General features: G+C 31.8%; 1 protein-coding gene across 2 annotated transcripts; it reads right to left on the minus strand.

Annotated features, from left to right (window-relative positions):
- Positions 1-3,662: 3,662 nt before the first annotated feature.
- LOC126669303 (uncharacterized) lies at positions 3,663-14,904 on the minus strand. 2 transcript variants are annotated; one of them, XM_050362745.2, is made up of 4 exons: positions 13,683-14,904; positions 13,152-13,211; positions 9,546-10,058; positions 3,663-9,381 (listed from the first exon to the last, which is right to left on the minus strand). In XM_050362745.2, exon 1 carries the CDS (start codon positions 14,843-14,845, stop codon positions 13,706-13,708), a length of 1,140 nt encoding a protein of 379 aa, XP_050218702.1. In that variant the 5' UTR covers positions 14,846-14,904; the 3' UTR covers positions 3,663-9,381; positions 9,546-10,058; positions 13,152-13,211; positions 13,683-13,705. The 2 variants fall into 2 exon arrangements, with proteins under 2 accessions (XP_050218702.1, XP_050218701.1); XM_050362744.2 differs by having other exon boundaries at positions 13,152-13,217.
- Positions 14,905-18,072: the final 3,168 nt, after the last annotated feature.

Here is an 18,072-nt window from a genome sequence, read left to right on the forward strand (position 1 = left end):
GATTGAGACCTTTTATGTTTTCAAAACGCGAAAAGTTTTTACTGTTTTTCCTAGGCTTGCTACGGGTTTCGGAACAACCATTCCCATTCCCTAGCGCCGGTCTCGGCACGAGTTTCTAGGCGGAAATCGGGTCGTGACACGACGCCAGGATGCTCAGGTCGACAAGATCAGCATCTTTTTCACAAAATCTTCAATTTCTTCTCTATTTATTCCCTTGTCACTCCAACATACTCCAAGTACAATATTCTACAAAATCGACACATTTTACTAGTAGTAGTATGATTAATTCGATGTAATTGTATATTACTCCTTCCGTCCTAATAAAGTTGTTCACTTTGAGAAATTTTGTCTCATAATTCTTACCTACTTTTAAAAAGTAACAATTTTCAAACTCAATCTTCCTATACTATCCCTATTTAAAATCTACTAATGAAGTAAATTGAAAGTGTACTCTACATTAAATAGGGATATGATAAGAAAAGTAGAGAAAAAATTATAAAATTCATAATAATAATTATTTTTTTAGACTGTATGATAAAAATAAAGTGAACAATTCTATTAGGATAAGGGGAGTATTATATTAGTGCTATCGGAGATCACATAATATGCCTTTTAAAGTGTAAAGTTTACAAATATTGTAAATTCTATTTATTTTTATTTTAAAACTTTATAAATATGATCATTTTTCAAACTGCATCAAATTTACCATGCATAATAATTATTCATTTGTAGAATTAAAACAATAATAGTCTAATAACCGCATCATATGAGAATTATGTTTTTTATTTTATTGAGTTGTAATATAGAAATATTTTAAATTGTATATATTTTAATCTATTAAAGTAAAATATAGGGAATGAAGTTTTGTGTTTGGAATGACTTTTTTTTTTGTCTCTTGCTAGTGGTTTTAATGATAAATTTAAAATTTCACAATCTTAAATGGACTAGAAAGAGTTGATGTTAGGGTATAAATGCATGGATCTGGGTTTAATAGTGAAACATTTTGGTTAATGATTTGCCTCATCTATAAAAAAATGTCGGTTATAATATATCTAGTACATTTGGTGCATTTTCTATGTTTATTTTATTTTTAATTTATTTTATATACTTTATCAGTGAATTGAATCATTACAATTGATTTAATGGTAAGTGGACATAAATGGACAAATAAATATTAAATCTGTAAAAGAATAAAATAATTATGAAACATATCTACACTTAATGGTATGATAATTTTATTTTAGTTAGAATTTGATGTTTTCAATTGTAATAAAAAAACTCAGACTTAGACATTAATGAAAAAGTTGTTATTCACATACTATTATTAGTTAATCTTTAATCCTTCATTTGTGATGATAGCAATATTAGGGTGACAGATATTTTTAATACTATAAATTTTGGGTTTTCAAATAATTAGTTTTGAATTATGCACGGTAACTAATAAGCCACAATTCAAATGTTATAAACGCTGGACAATAAACTGTTAGGTTGTGAGTTCAAATTTTTTCACAAATATTCTCCCTTCCCTAATTATGAAAAAGAAAAATTATGCACGGTAAATAAAAATTGACAGCTCATTTAATAATTAGATTTTTATGGATGATTGTTTTTGAAATTGCTATTGTTTGATCGTAAAATAATTTACTCGTTAATGCTAAAAACCCATCTTTGTACTATTTACATTTATGCTTAAATGCACCAAAAATGACCAATTTTTTTGCGTATTTTTGATATTTAATATAATTTTTTAATTTTGGCAAAAAAGTACATGAACTTTTAAAATTTTACAATTAAAGACACCGGCGCCATTTTGTACGTAAAACGACACCGTTTTAGATTAAAACGGTGACGTTTTGGATGTAAAATGACACTAAAGGAATATACATGTGGGCTTAATTGCAAATAATTAGAAAATTCATGTTAAATATGCTAAAATTAAAAGATTATGTTGAATATCAAAAAAAAACTGAAAATTTGTGATTTTTTGTGCATTTAAACCTTACATTTATCATTAAAAATTAACTTTTAATAAAAATAATTGAACTATGTGAGTTGCATCTTATTTTATTAATATTAGAGATCAATTGGAACTCTGTGAACTACACAGCAAAGAATATTTCATTTCTCGTGTACAAACTAAAAATAATACTTGATTTACATAATCTGTTAAATTATTGATATGTACTACTATAATTTATAAAACAATTTCCAACTCAATTACCTTAGCAATGGAAAAGAAAAGTAGTACGACTATTATAAATAAAGTTTTCAAAGATCCATAAAACTATCAATTGAATACGAAGTATTGTATTGTGTCAGGTGCCTTAATTAGGTACAAAATTTGATGAAGCCTAACTCAGCTTCGACGTTGGATTAAGATTGCTATTTAACGTTGAAGATAAAAGAAAATTGGCAAAAAATTCTTATTTGTTCATGACTGTGTTCAGGAGTGTGTAAAGATGAGTCAAACCGAAAAATCAAACCGATCTGCACTAAAAAATTACATCGAAATGGTACAAATGGTTTCTATAGAGTGGTATAGAAAAATCTCGATTTTTGGGGTTGATTTAATTTCTGAATTCCGCTATCGAACTGAATAAAAAAAACCGAATAAATGAAATGATGCAGTTTTTAAAAACCGAACCGGTGGCCGAACCGGTGAGGCCAACGGTTCCCGATTCTACCGGTTTAACAATTTTTAAAAAAATATAAAAAATAGGTTCACCGGGTTTTTACCGATTCAACCCCGGTTTATCGATTCAACACCAATTATTTACCGATTCAACTTCCGGTTCACCAATTTTTTACCGGTTCAATTCAGTTTGATCCGGTCCAACCCGGTTCAACAAAAAACAATCTGGTGTTTTGCTGTTTTAGACCGAACTACCTGCCGGATCCCGGTTCGACCGGCCGGTCCCGTCCGATCTCTAAAACACTGATTTTAATTACATATAAATAGTCCTTTTAAACTCCCTAACCCAAATTTACTCCTTTTTTCCGCTCTTCACCCCTAATCCTAATTTGCTCATTTATTCTCCATTCTTTCTTATTCCTACCAATGGATATCGAAAACACTTTAATAGAGATAAATAAGACATGAAAGATAAAAAAAGATATGAACCTTGATGATGATTCGGTTTTGAGTTTTTGCAAAGGATGGTTTTGTTTTAAAAACACTTACCTTTTAAGCATTTTTTAGTTATACCTTGATTTTGTGAAATATACTATGAGTTTAAAAACTTATCAATTTGGTTTTACAGCGTTATCAAATATATAACTGACTTGGCACGATGTTGTATATAATAAATAAAATAAGTTCTATTTACATTGGCACAATATTATGCAATGTCATCTCCAAACAAACTGTATGTATATTCAACAACACTCGAAGAGATAATGGATCAAACTGACACAATTTTAAAATTATAGTATATTTGAGAAATAAGACATAGTAATGGATAAATAAGAATATTATGCTTAAAAATATTAAATTAGTGCCAATATCTCTTTTGTTCACGTATTAAGTATGGTTCGATCAATTTACACTATATTGTACGAAAATAAGCAAATTTGAATTACGTTTATATAGTTTAGAATCATAAACGGATCAACAATATATAATACGAAAAATAATGCATTAAAAAAGTTAAATACAACTAAAATGCAATTAACATATTTAAACATATGAATTAAATAACCAATGAGTTATAATTCAGATGATATAAACATTAAACAATATTATGTTAAGTTGTGGGCACAATTCCTCCCACGAGCATTTTCTATTCTCCAATTACATAAAAAAATAAAATTGTCAAACCCGGCTCAGTCATAAAACCAATAACATTAGCAGGTTAAGGAATAAAGGTTCAACTGGAATTCAATTAAATTAAATTGGGATTATAAAAATATAAATATATGTAGAATTCACAACTATTAGTTATTATATAAATTAGATAATAAGAGATATGGGCATAAGATTCAAAATAGCTTGATGGTGTTGTGCACATCCATTCAATTTTTACCACCCGGACCGTTGGTCTGACCTTTTTTGGGCGAACCGGCCAGTCCGATTTGCATTTGACAACCATGATAAAAAAAACATATGAATTAAATGGGCTAATAAATTAATCTATTATTTCTAATTCAAGTATACTCATTTAATATATACAATATAATTTTAAATTTTAATCCTAACTATTAATTAATATATTTATATTTAGGCTTAATTTTATTTAATAGCACAACCTTTCGCGTAATTTTCAATTTAAGCCCAACCTTTAAAAGTTGTCAAGCGCTGGCCCAACCTTTCCATTCTTTTTATTTATTAGCACAGGTCGTAATTCCGGTGATTGAAATCCTACGTGGCACGCCGGGTGTCCAACTCATTTGCCAGCGTGTCTTACCCAAACGACGCCGTTTCTTTGAAGAACCATTTTTTACCCAAAACGCAGTCGTTTTGGTCAGAACGGTCGCGTTTATAACTAATTTTGAAACGCTGCCGTTTTTTTCCCCTTCTTAAAATACCCAACATCTTAAAACCCCAAATTAAAACCTAATTAAAATTTCTTCGATTTCAAAATCTAATTTCCCAACTTCTTTATCCCTTCCATTTCATCTTCTGCCATTGCCTTAATTTATAAACCCTAAATTTTGAAAAACCCTTAATTAACACCGGAAACCCTATGACTAAGAAAAAGAAGGGGAAGGAGAAGTGTGTCGTTGTTCAGAAATGGCATAAAACTCCATCGTTAACTGAGGTGCGTTATTTTTTCTTTTCCATTTCGCGATTTACTTTGTTTTTTTTTTGCGTTGTCAGTAGTAAATACTTCTTGAGTGTGGAATTGAGTGTTTTTCTTATTGCATTTTGCCGTTTGTTTTTGTTACAGCAAAAAATTTATGACAGTGGGTTTGATATTTGTTATAATTATGGTGGGAAGTTTTATACATTTGGTGGTGAGATGATTTATATGGGTGGGAAAGTAATAGAAGATTTGGGCTACTGTCCAGATAGAATACAATTTTCATGTATATGCTTATTTGCAAAGAGTTTAGGGTATAAAAATTGTAAACTCAGTTATAGAGTCCCTGGAATGTCGTTGAAGGATGGGTTAAGACTCTTAGATTGTGATCAATCTGTTTTGGATATGGTTAAGTATGTATTGGATGGAACTTCTCAAATTGATGTCTATGTTGAAGGAGAAAAGGTGTCTACTCCTGAAATTCCAAGTGTAAGTAGTATTGGGGATGCTTCCACTTCTAGTATGCAGTTTAATGATAATGTGGTTGATCCAATTCCTTCAGTAGTTGAGGCAGCTTCCTTATATAACCTAGAGAAAGATATTGGCCCTGTTATGATGTCAGAAAATGTAGGAGAAAATGAAGGACAGTCTTCTGTAGCTGAGGCAGTAAGAACTGGTAACATAGATGATGAAGTTTTGGCTGGTTTAGAAGAGGGTTTGGGTGGTTTAGAAGAAGGTTTAGGTGGTTTAGAAGAAGTTGTTGGTGGTTTGGAAGATATTGCAGGTGGTTTAGAAGAGTCACAATCAGAGGAAGATGCAGACTATTATCCTATGGAAGGGTCTGATACAGATGATGGATTAGAAGATGATGAGATGTCAGATGACGAAGAGTATGTAATGTCTAGGAAGTTACTCCACCAGTATAAAAGGCCTGTTGCATCCACTGATATGGGTGAATGGTCTGGTATGAATGAGACAAGACAGAGACATCCTAAAGTGAAGATACCATCTGAACATGCAGATCAGGAAGGTGGTCTTTCTTCTGATTATGAAGACAGCAATTGTGATGTTAACTCTCTGTGCACATCTGAGGAAGAGGAGATGGATGAGGTAGAAAAAATGGAAAGGGGTAGGAGGGTTATGTATAACCCAGATTGTGATCATAAGACATTGGAGTTTGTAGTTGGAATGAGATTTGAGGACACACAACAATTAAAGGAAGTTGTTCAGAAGTGGGGAATTTGCACTGGGCGTAATGTGAGAATAGTTAGGAGAAATTACAACAAGTTTGAGGCTGTTTGCCAAAATGGTTGTAGGTGGAGATTGTATGCTAGCTTGGTAACAAGGGAAAACACTTTCGCAATAAGGAGGTTGCAGCCGAAGCACACTTGCAGTAGAGTTACAAGGAATAGAGCAGCTACATCTGCATGGATTGCCAAAGAGTTCATTTCAAAATTTAGGAGAAATCCTACCTGGAATGTGAAGGAATTAGCAGGAGACCTGATGGAGAGGTATGCTGTTGAGGCTGGAAAATCTAAGTGTTATAGGACTAGGACAATGGCAGCAACAATGCTAAGGGGGTCAGTTATTGATCATTATGCCATGTTAAGGCCGTATAAGGCTGAGCTAATGAGGGTAGATAGTTCAGGGAGGTTTGATTTCCTTGTCAACGAAGTTGATGGTACATTTGAGGGTTTTTTTGTTGGATTTAGTGCTTTGAGGGAAGGGTTTAAGAAAGGATGCAGACCAATGCTAGGTTTTGATGGATGTTTCTTGAAAACAGAATTGGGTGGGGCTCTATTATCTGCAGTTGCAAAGGACGGGAATGACCAAATGTATCCAGTATTTTGGGCAGTGGTCCAAAGTGAGAATGAACACTTTTGGACTTGGTTTATGAACATTGTATTTGAGGAGCTAAATGTGGGGGATGGTCTAGGCTGGACTTTTATAAGTGACCAACAAAAGGTACAATTCACTTTTGTATTTTGTTTTTTACTTGATTGTACCTGCTTTGATTTATGTATGTACATGTTATTATTGTAATGAATTTTATTGTCATTTGTGTTATTTACAGGGTCTTTGCAATGCCATAGCAAGTTTGACACCCTTTGCCCAACACAGAAACTGTGCTAGACACGTTTACTGCAACTGGAAAAAGGAATTCAAGGGGCAAGCATTAAAGAAACTATTTTGGGCTGCTGCTAGACAAACTTATGAGGCTGGTTTAAAGTTAGCCCTAAAAGTGTTGATGGAGGCAAATGAGGCAGCCTTTTTGGATTTTAACGCGAGGGATCCCACCAAATTCTGTAAGGCTTTTGTTAATGAGAACTGTAAAAATGATATGATTGATAACAATATTTGTGAAACTTTTAATGGATATATTGTTAAAGCAAGGGCTAAGCATATTGTAGATATGCTAGAGGAAATTAGGGTGAATCTGATGGAGAGAATGCATACCAAACTGACAGCTATGTGTGGGGTTACTGATAAAATTTGGCCTAGGATTAGAAAGAAGCTTGAAGAGATTAAGTACTATAGTAGGCTATGTTCTGTTAAGCCAGCAGTGGGTGACACCTTTCAAGTAAGCATAGGTGAGGATGGATTTGTGGTGGACCTGAAGAATGCAACATGCACCTGTAGGGGTTGGCAGATATCAGGAGTACCTTGCACACATGCATGTGCGGCTATACACTGGAAGAACGAAGACTGTGTAGACTTTGTGCACAATTGTTATAGTGTGGGACTGTACATTGAGACCTACCGGTATGCACTGCAACCACTAAATGGGAGAAGGATGTGGCCTGAAGCAACTGGTAATAACATTTTACCCCCTCCATTCAAGAAGATGCCCGGAAGGCCAAAGAAAAAAAGAAGAAGGGCACCTGAAGAGCTAGAACGAGACAGAATGACCAAGCATGGAATTCAAATGACATGCACGATATGCAATCAAGTTGGCCACAACAAACGAACGTGTCTTGCCAAATATAACACTGCAGCTACAAGGCTTCATAAGCCACCGGTGAGTACACTCAACTATGTTTTTTAGTTGCATGTTATGTTATATTGTAGTTTCTGATGCATTCTTATTTGTATTTGAATGATGATTTCTAATAGGCTAAAAGAGGCAGACCTCGAAAGAATCCAGAAACACAACCTGCTGTGGCTTCAAGTTCTTCTAATCCCAAAAGAGGCAGAAATGCAACTCAAGCTCCTGGTGGCAAACAAAAGAATACTGCCTCAACTACAGGTAATGCCAAAAGAGGCAGACCTAGAACTCGAAGTGCAACGACAACACCAGCTACTCCAAAGTTCACAAGCCCTCATGTAGTTACTGCCACAAGCACAGCTCCACCTGCAAACAGACCATATCAACAACCAAGAATGGTGAACACAGGTCCAACACATGGTGGGTTTACTAGACTATTTTCAGAACCTGGAGGGAACATCTACATGAGAGTATGTATTGTTTTTCAGTGATTTAATTGGTTAATTTATAAATGTCATGTCATATGTAGATAACATTGTCATGTTATGTACAGCCACCCAATGGAGGCACTGGACGTGGTAGAGGATATGGAGGGGCTAGAGGATTTGGAGGAAGTATTGGAGTTCCAAGGAGCACTATGACTCAAGCTGGAAATAGTGGAAACGTATCTGGCTCGAACAATTGCATTAACAGTTCTCAAGCTAGTGTAACTAAACCTTAGAGGTTTTAGTTGTTTTGTGTCTAGTTGGCTGGAAATATATAGGTTTTTTGAAACTGCTAAGCAGGCTATTTGTAACTGCTATGACAGTTATTTGCAGTTTGCTAATTTTTTGCACATGCTATGTAAGCTTTTTGCACTTGCTGCCTCTTTTGGGTTAGGTTAGTTGCACCTGTTATGCAGGTTTGTTTAAAACTGATATGTAGTTTTTTTGCTATGGCAGCATGTAACATTATACTGTGTTAAACAGTTTATGCAAGAATAGCATGTAACCCATATTATACTGCTCCATAAACAAGATATTGTGTCCATTCTATCATCAGTAAATGCACATAAAAGTCAGTTTATAGAAACAACTACTTCTTCATTCATATTGGCACTTTGTTCTTACATAACATAGACTAACATAAACTGCATAACATAAACTACATACTGCATACTACATACTACCATAAACTAACATAAAATGGCATAAACAAACTGCCCAACCATGCACATTACTGACAAAGATTGATGGCCACTGCACAAACAATCACAATCAGAATAGACATGAACCAAATAATCATCACCAACACTTCATTTCTTTTCTGCAGAGTCTTCTTCTCAGTCAGTAGTTTAGACTTGATCCCTCCAAGCTTATCTGCTTGCTTTCCAACTCTAGAGTTCATCTCAGCCATTTCATGAACAGTTTGTTGCAACTCAAGGTTCTTACGATCAACATCTTCCACTCTTTGGTTCAGCACACCTATAAGGCCTCGACAAGCTGTCAACCTAAGTCCACTGCTATGCACTTCACATCTCAATTTGGCCTCTGTCTCTGTTTTTAACTTCAATGCCTCTTCTAGTTCATCCCTCTTTTCAAATATCTTGTTTATAACCTTTTTTTCACGACCAGTTACCTCTGGGTCGATCCATTCAAAGAATTTGCAGTCGTCATACTTCACATAACAAACAACAGACAGATACAAAGCAATTAGAACAGCTAACATCAATACCCTCGATTAACCCTAATTTCACAACCCTAGCCTAAATAAGAACAATGAAATCAGACTAACATCACAACCCTAAAGAAGAACAATGAAATCAGAGAACAATAACTCACCTCTCTAAGCTTGCACCGGTAAAATCTCCTTCCAGGGTTCCCTTTCGTGTATGCCGTATAGACGGAAGCAACTAGGTCATGGAGGCAACGCTTATGAGGAATGGAATTGAACTCCGAACTAGTAGCTTCAGAGTAAATCCCACTGCTTGCACTGCTTGCTAACTCATGGATCGTCATCAAACAATGTGAGGAAAAACTCGAACAAGATAAATTAGGGTTTTTAGTTGGAAGAATAAGGAAGTTAGAAGAAATTAGAGAAGATTTGGGAATTAGGTTTTCAGAACGAATAGGTTTTAATTTGGGGTTTTAAGATGTTGGGTATTTTAAGAAGGGGAAAAAACGGCAGCGTTTCAAAATTAGTTATAAACGCGACCGTTCTGACCAAAACGACTGCGTTTTGGGTAAAAAATGGTTCTTCAAAGAAACGGCGTCGTTTGGGTAAGACACGCTGGCAAATGAGTTGGACACCCGGCGTGACGCGTAGGATTTCAATCACCGGAAATACGACCTGTGCTAATAAATAAAAAGAATGGAAAGGTTGGGCCAGCGCTTGACAACTTTTAAAGGTTGGGCTTAAATTGAAAATTACGCGAAAGGTTGTGCTATTAAATAAAATTAAGCCTTATATTTATTATACGTCATTCACAAGTCTATTATATGCTATTATTGGAATAATGCGTAAAATCTAATTGTATTAGAACTCTATTGTGTAGTATTTTGATGAAAGATAATTTTGTTATTATTGACTAATTAGTAAGTATACTAATACTTCTAAAATCATATGAATTATTTATTCACTATAAATACATTAATTCGTTCATCTTTTAGAATGCCTAATACTAAAAAACCAAACACACAATGTAAAATTAAATTGATGTGAATAAGAGGAAAAGAGAGTGTGTGTGATGTGAGTAATATAAGCTAATCCTAATCCTTTTAGACTACTTTTCATAGAGAGTTAAATACTTCGTGCATTTTTTTAAAGCATTTTTATTAGAGATATTCTCTATTTGGTGATTCTGCACCAATTTTGTACTCTTTTTGATGATTAATGGATGACTCAATTGTTTCGCACGTGGATGTACGCTTTAATGCTGAATCACATAAATCTCTTGTGTTATTTATTTATTTTACTATATTTTGTTGATCAAATCTATTATTAAATCCTACCGAATTGTTTCGATTCCGCTACACATACCAATACGGTTATGAACCGGTCACAACGATTGATATTATAACTTCAACGGTCGATATCAATGTTATAATACTATTAATATATTTATTATGATTTTTATTTAGCAGTATATTTTTATACGATGAATTGCAACTTTTTGCAATAACAAAAGTTGGTGCAATTTAGAAGCATATTAATTGAAAGCCAAATTTAGTAGTTGTCAAGTGTTATCTTAGCAAAAGATTCACGAGAGATACTGTTCCTCCACAAACATTTCAGGGGAAGAAGACACAGTCATTTGGTCAAATTTTAGGTCAAGAAATTAATAATTCTGTTTTTGTTTTTTTACTAACCATAATTTTAATTTCTCAAGAAAACCTCTTTTGGTCCATAAGGTACTAAAATCAACATTTGTGTTCTCTTATTTGGAAAATTTCGTTTGTTTTTGTATGATCTAATTATACTTTGAATATTCACCAATTAGACTGGTACAACTACTTTGTGTTTATAATTGTACGAAATTAGTATAGTTTAGAATTTATTTTACTTGTTCCAACAACAAACTGACCCACCTCACATGCACGTTGTCGTCTACTTCTTGGTTCAAGAATTGGAAATTTCCTCACTAATAAACTATTCTTCCAATCATAATCAAACAACTCATACCATATAACCATAAAGAAGTTTTAGAGAAAAAGACATAGTTTGTTATACAACTCCTTAAAAATTATAAATATCTTAATTATAGATTTGGAATTCTAATTCTAGCCATATATGATATAACCCATATTAGAATCTAATAAAAAGAGTTTAACCACCTTATTTTATTTTAATAATTAAATTTTATTTTTACTTTAACGACCGATTTCTAAGCTAAAATGTATATATAACAATTTTTTTTCTTCATATTTTTATTAATTTATGTATATATAGAGTTTTAAGCAAAAATCATTAAAATCAACTACCAGATGCATTTTTAAATAAAATAAATCTCTTATATATATTTTATTTGAAAACCTGGCGTTGATATAAAATTAAGAATAAAAATTTCCTACAAACTATGGTTGTAGGAAGTCCTACTATTCTAAGTGTGTCAGCCATCCATTGGCTATAGCTGTACCACTTGAGTGTATACGACTTAGTAAAAAAATTCAACTTTGATCCTTATATTTTTTTATAGATTTTATTTTAATTCAATTCTGTCTAACAAAGAGTATCTTTTTATATAACTTTTTAAAAATGGTATATTTTTATTAACACTTTACCACAAATGAAAAATTAAATTAATAATTTATCTTATACATTAATAATTCAATTTTGATTATATTATATTTTAATAATTTTAATTTTATCTTTTGTAATCTTAATGTAATTTTATGAAATTTCAATGAACAAAACTTAAAAATATTTTGAAAGTTAATTAACTATTCTAATTATATTTTTATTTCATTTAATTTATATCATCATAATTTATGTATTAAATTTATTTGATTTAATTATTTAGCCGAAATATAGCTAAGTTAATTTATCAATTAGAAAAATAAAAAATGCAAGGTCTTAGAAAATAACAAAATTAAATTATTTCTTATATAAAACATTACTATCCTAGTAGAAAATGATAACACATTTATAAATATAAATTCCTTTTTGAGCAAAAAAGTAATTTCCTAAATCTAGGAAAATTTAAGAATTTTTTTTATGGGAAAAAAAATAAGAATTAAAATGTAATCTATAGTATAATGAAAATATTAAAGAAATTTTGTAGTCAAATTTAATATACTAGTTTCGCATTACGTGCTATGCACGTGGCTCGTAACGTAACTCTTCAATGTACATATTAGTAAATTTATTATAATTATATCAATTTTTTATTTATAATTAATATTAAATTAATTAAGAATTTTTGTAAAAATAAATATAATATATTTAGTTATTAATTTTTTACTGAATTTATTCTTCTTTTGGTTTTATAATGAACATAATTAAATAATTAATTTAGTTTTATTAATAATATCTTTAAAAATAATAAAATAGAAATTTAAATAATAATATGTTGACCAAATACAGTATTTTAATTTTATAGTTAAATCAAACTAAAAGATAGGTATTCCTACTAATTTGGAGAGAATTTAGTTATTTTTTACATACTAAAAACTAAATTGGAGATAATTTAGCTACCTATTCTAATTAGGACTTTAATTACAATAGTGATTAATTAAATAACTAATTAGTTAATGACTATAAAACCTTTATTTAGTAATGAACTGAAAAGGGTTATTCAGTAAATTTGCCTGTCCCCCCCCCATCCGTGCTTTTATATATAGTATAGATATAGATTAAAGAATTCAACATAAATAGTGATACGATATATTTTAAAAAGGCTGATAAACTATGAGACTAATATTGCAATTTTTCCTTAAAACTTGAAATACCTGATGCCACATATGCAGCAGCCTATCAACAATAGCCACATCAAGGAGTTGTAGGACTTCCTGCAACTTTGCAGGAAAATTTTGTTCTAAAATTAAAAGTTTATAACTAAAATGAAATAAAATAAATATAATCACTAAAATTAACTAGATGATAATTTACTCCGGGAATCAATTACTTATAATTGACGAATAATAATTAATTTTACGAAAAAGACATAAAAGAAATTGATAAAAATATATTTAGACAAAAGCTTCAAAATAAACTATCACTCAAGAAAACAATCTTTCTTTTGATTAATTACAACGGAAATTTCAATCAGTACTTGATTACACAAATAATTTAATTCCACATATGATAATTGAGTATAAAAGTTAGAGAAACAATTATTACTAAAATCTATATCTATCTCTTTAAGTTCTTTTTCATGATGAATAATTCATTCTCTAATTGTTCTATGTTCATCAACAAATGGGTTAGTCACAAATTAAATCACAAAAAATATTATGAAAACTTAATTAACAGGTAATTACCCAAAAATTAAATGACTTCAATTTCATTTTCTCCAAGCGTAGACAACCAAAGCGACGCCGTTAGAGGAACTAAGCTCATTCTCCTCCGTGCTAGCCCATTCCATTATAGACGAAGAGCCGCCTCCAGAGGAGGCGGACGACATCGAAATCGACGACGAAGAAGAACTTCTTGTCGTTCCGATAAAGCTCCGCCTCATCTTTCTCCATTCAATCCCACTCATTCCAAAACCATTAGTACAAGAATTTTGCTGCCATGAAACGACACCGTTTTTATCATCTTCCCCACCACCATAGGCTTCACTAGTTTCTTCAAATCTGAACATGAACACTGCATGGCCATTGCTAACATCTTCAAAAAACCAGTTATAAACATCCCAAGAAAACTGTACAACCACACCGTCGACTTCAATTTTTTCATTTCCTCTGAATTTCCACTTCAACCGCTTAATCTGAAGAACTCTAATATTATCGACGGCGATACACAACCGTGCGTCACTGTTCACCGAGCAATCTATGGATATATCTCTGTTCTTGCCGCCGATGACCGCTTTCGTAGTGTAAACTCTGTTGCCGTATATATGTTCTCTTCTCAGAACTAATATTTGATTTCTAATCTCTTGTTTTCTTGTTCTCGTCTTCAAGAACGCTTGTTTTATCAAATCGCCGACGACCAGGACTATTTCCCGTTCAACAACGACGGCTATGTAGAATCCGGATTGAGGTTCAGGTCCGGATCCGGATCCGAACTTTGCCTTGGAAAGATCCCAGAAGATTTGGATTCTCGGGGAAGTTTGACCGTCTTGACCGTTGATATGAAGTTTCTTGGATCCGTGTTTTTTCCAGAAAATGAACGGTTTGATGTGGAGATGGAACGAGAGAGTAGAGAGAGAAGGGAGGTTAGAGAGAGAAAATGGAGAACACGTGGCGGTGGCGGCGGTGGTATCGAGAGGGTGGAGATGAAGGTCGAGAGAATGGCCGAATAAAGTGGTAGACCAAGTGAGAGAGAATAAGCCGAGCTCTGTTTGGTATAGGCAGTTTGTTAAATTTGGATTGCCGGAAGTTGTTGGAGGTGGCGGCGGAGGCGGTGGAGGATGGTGGTTGTTGGAGGTAGAGACGGCGGTCGGACGGAAGCATGACGGAAAAGGGGAGGAGTGGGGGGACATTGTTATGATTGTTGTTGTTGAAACTTGAAAGCGTGTGATAGGTTTCAGAGGATTTTTGAAAGGATAGGTTTTATACGGTTATTGAGATAAATAAACCGGCCGGGTTGGGATGGAGTGATGGACCGATGGTTCGAGTTTTGTGGTTCTAATGGGTCCTATTCGGTTCGGTTCAAATTGTGTTTTTTGTAAGGAGAAGAAAGACTCAGAAAAATTAGACCGGAGATTGAAGAAAGGGGAGACTTGTACTTTGAAGTTTGAAAGGAAATAGCCTAATTTTTCCTATACATTTTGCCAATTATTTCTCCTCTTTTATAATCGTTACATGGATTAATATTTAATAGTAACCATAATCAAAATATCAGAAATTCCTCAACTTAATTATGGTTATAATCTCTCCAATAAAAACAGAATTCAGTATAATTTTTGTTTTGGGAAAATTTAGTTTGAAACAAAAAATGATCATTTGACTCATATATTGTTTATAATTTTTATCAACTTGTCTAATATTTATGTAAAACGTATTGTTAAATACATTTATTTGTTGGGTAAAATATTTAATTATAAAAAAGTAAAATAAAATATATCCATTTAATTGATTTAATTGCAACAAATAAACTCACAAATGACACAAGAAAATTATAAATTTTAAAAAAATCGGCATAATTTTTTTTATATTTTTTATAAAAAAAACTGTTATAATAGAATTCATTATTTGTTACCCCAATCAGTCAAAAAAGAAAATAAAAGGATCGGTTATCTGGAAAGAACTAATCAAAGAATTTCGTGAATTTCATTATACTCCTTTTAAGATCGTCTCTTTCAGTCTGGTATTTAATATGAATAAGCAATATGCAGATATCAACAGTAGAGAATGTTTCCTTTCTATATTTTATTTTCGATTATTAAATCTAATAAAAAATAGCCTAAATCTAGAATAGATCCTGGAATGTTTATTACCAATGACTTCACCTGATTTGAAATAAAAAAAATTTTATATACATATATGAACGATTAGTACATTTTATAAGAGAATAAATTTATTTATCATTATTTTCAAATTTAATAGTTTGGTCTTGATAAATTACGTTCGAGTTGTCCTTAATCCATCTGAGGACAAGGAGCAAACAGAGGTCAGAAAGAACGCCGGTAGAAATTCACCGGCTGTCTGCTCCGACGCTCAAGCCAATTTAGTGAAGAAAAAAAGAGAGCAAACAAAAAATTACAGGTCAAGTGTAAGAAGAGAGTACTTTGGAATTTGCAAATAAGGTTATTTATATAGGTCAACATGTGCAAATCTTCTTCTCTTCTCTCTCTTTACAATCTCCACTTTTTTGTTGCTTTACATGGCCGATTCGGTTACACTTCGAGTGGTGTTTCAAATGCATGTTATCTGGGGAACATTCTTGTGTGTTTGAGGATCTTTTGTGATCCCTCAAATTTTTTACGCCTGCATGCTCTCCTTATTATGGTAATATGACTAGCTTTTTTTTGATAAATGGTGATTGTATTAGCACTACCACAAGGTGTGATAGGCAAAAAAGATAGTGATTTATAGAACCTCGAAAAGAAGTCTAAGCATCGAAATATATTATTACCACCAAAAATAAAATGAGGATTGTGATATTTATAATGAATCACTCCTTTATTGATACAAATAAAAATAAAATCCTTGTTGCTTGTGATTTCGTTCCGGAAAACGACCTTATTTCTTGCTTTCCAAATCTCCCATATGCTAAAAAACCATATCGTTGCCCAAAGGTTTCTATAGCTCGGATTAGCAATGTCCATCTCTTGTATGTTCCCTGTGTATTTGGTGTCTTCGATGAACAACATGAGGAAGCAGTCTACGAGCTCCGAGTTATTGGTGAGCTTATGAGCTTCGGGCTATTCATGTGTCTTGATTTCCGAGTTACCTGCATCTTGTTTTGGTAATGCTGGTAATCATTTGACTCGGTGATATTATATTTCGGTGAGATTGCTTTGTTTCTAATACATATTACCACTACGTTACCGGGTTTGATACTAGTTTAAAGTCTGTATAGTGTGATGTGGCGTGATGACATGCACAATAAAAGATTATACATAATTGATTAAAGAGTTTTCTAAAAAGGTGTCTTTTTATAATTTTACAAATTTTTCATATAAAAATAAAATTGTTTCAATCATTAAGAACCGCAAAAAACAAATCACGTATGCATTTGATTAAGTTAGAACTTGTGAATTCTTACTCTTACTCAGTTGCTCTGCAGTCTATTGAGCTATAAGTAGGGGGCGGAATCCTTATCATCGGAATGTTCTTAAAAAAAAAAGATAAAGTATGTTAATGCTAGATAGAGGTTAAATTTGGACGTCAAAAAATAAAAAATAATTTAAATGGTCACAAATTAAAAATAACTTGTGAACTCTTGCTCAGTTGCTTTGGGTAATTTACTTAATTGTTTATTTTCCTTTCAAAATTAGCGTTTTATATATTAATGATATGGTTTGTGTTTGTTGTATTTCAGAGTAAATCACTTGATATTGACAGTAGCGGATCCAGAAATTTTATATGGTGGGGTCCATTATATTTAAAATTAAGATAATTTTTAACTATGTGATATTAAAAGATAATATTATTCTATAATTATCGTCGATAAATTTTTATTTTTTAAAATATTAAATTTTTATTCGAGTATTAAATATATCATTTTTAATGTATATTAATAAATAATTAGCCAGTAGTTTGATCACTTGTTTAGTTCACAAATCACTCTTTGTTGATTTTATTCTTGATTTTTTATAAGAAATGTTCATATGTCGAGCTAAATAATTAAATAATTAATAATTTATTCTATTCGGTTATAGATTAATCTTATTATTTTCTAATAATATCTCATAGTGATTCACGAAGAAATATGTATATATAAACTAAATTAGAAATCATTCAATAAAACGTAAATAGAGAATTGAATAAATATACACTTAAATTTTGATTATAATTAACAAATAAAGTAAATTTGTATAATTTTTAATGTATATTTATAGTTTATAAATATAAAAATATTTATGTACTTTAGTGAACTTTTCTCTAATTATTTAGAATTTTAATTTGTGCGTAATAATTTTATATGATACTAAAGTTAGTTATTAATTTATGTCTTTAGATGAACTTTACGCTTTTAAAAGAATTTATAATTTTTTTTTCAATTAATAAATATATGTTAAAACAAATAGTGAATAAGTGAGTT

This window comes from Mercurialis annua, linkage group LG2, assembly GCF_937616625.2.
Source record: "Mercurialis annua linkage group LG2, ddMerAnnu1.2, whole genome shotgun sequence".
Lineage (NCBI taxonomy): Eukaryota > Viridiplantae > Streptophyta > Magnoliopsida > Malpighiales > Euphorbiaceae > Mercurialis > Mercurialis annua.

Coding starts and splice junctions, on each gene's coding strand:
- LOC126669303 (XM_050362745.2), bottom strand. CDS start 14,845: ATGTCCCCCCACTCCTCCCCTTTTCCGTCATGCTTCCGTCCGACCGCC.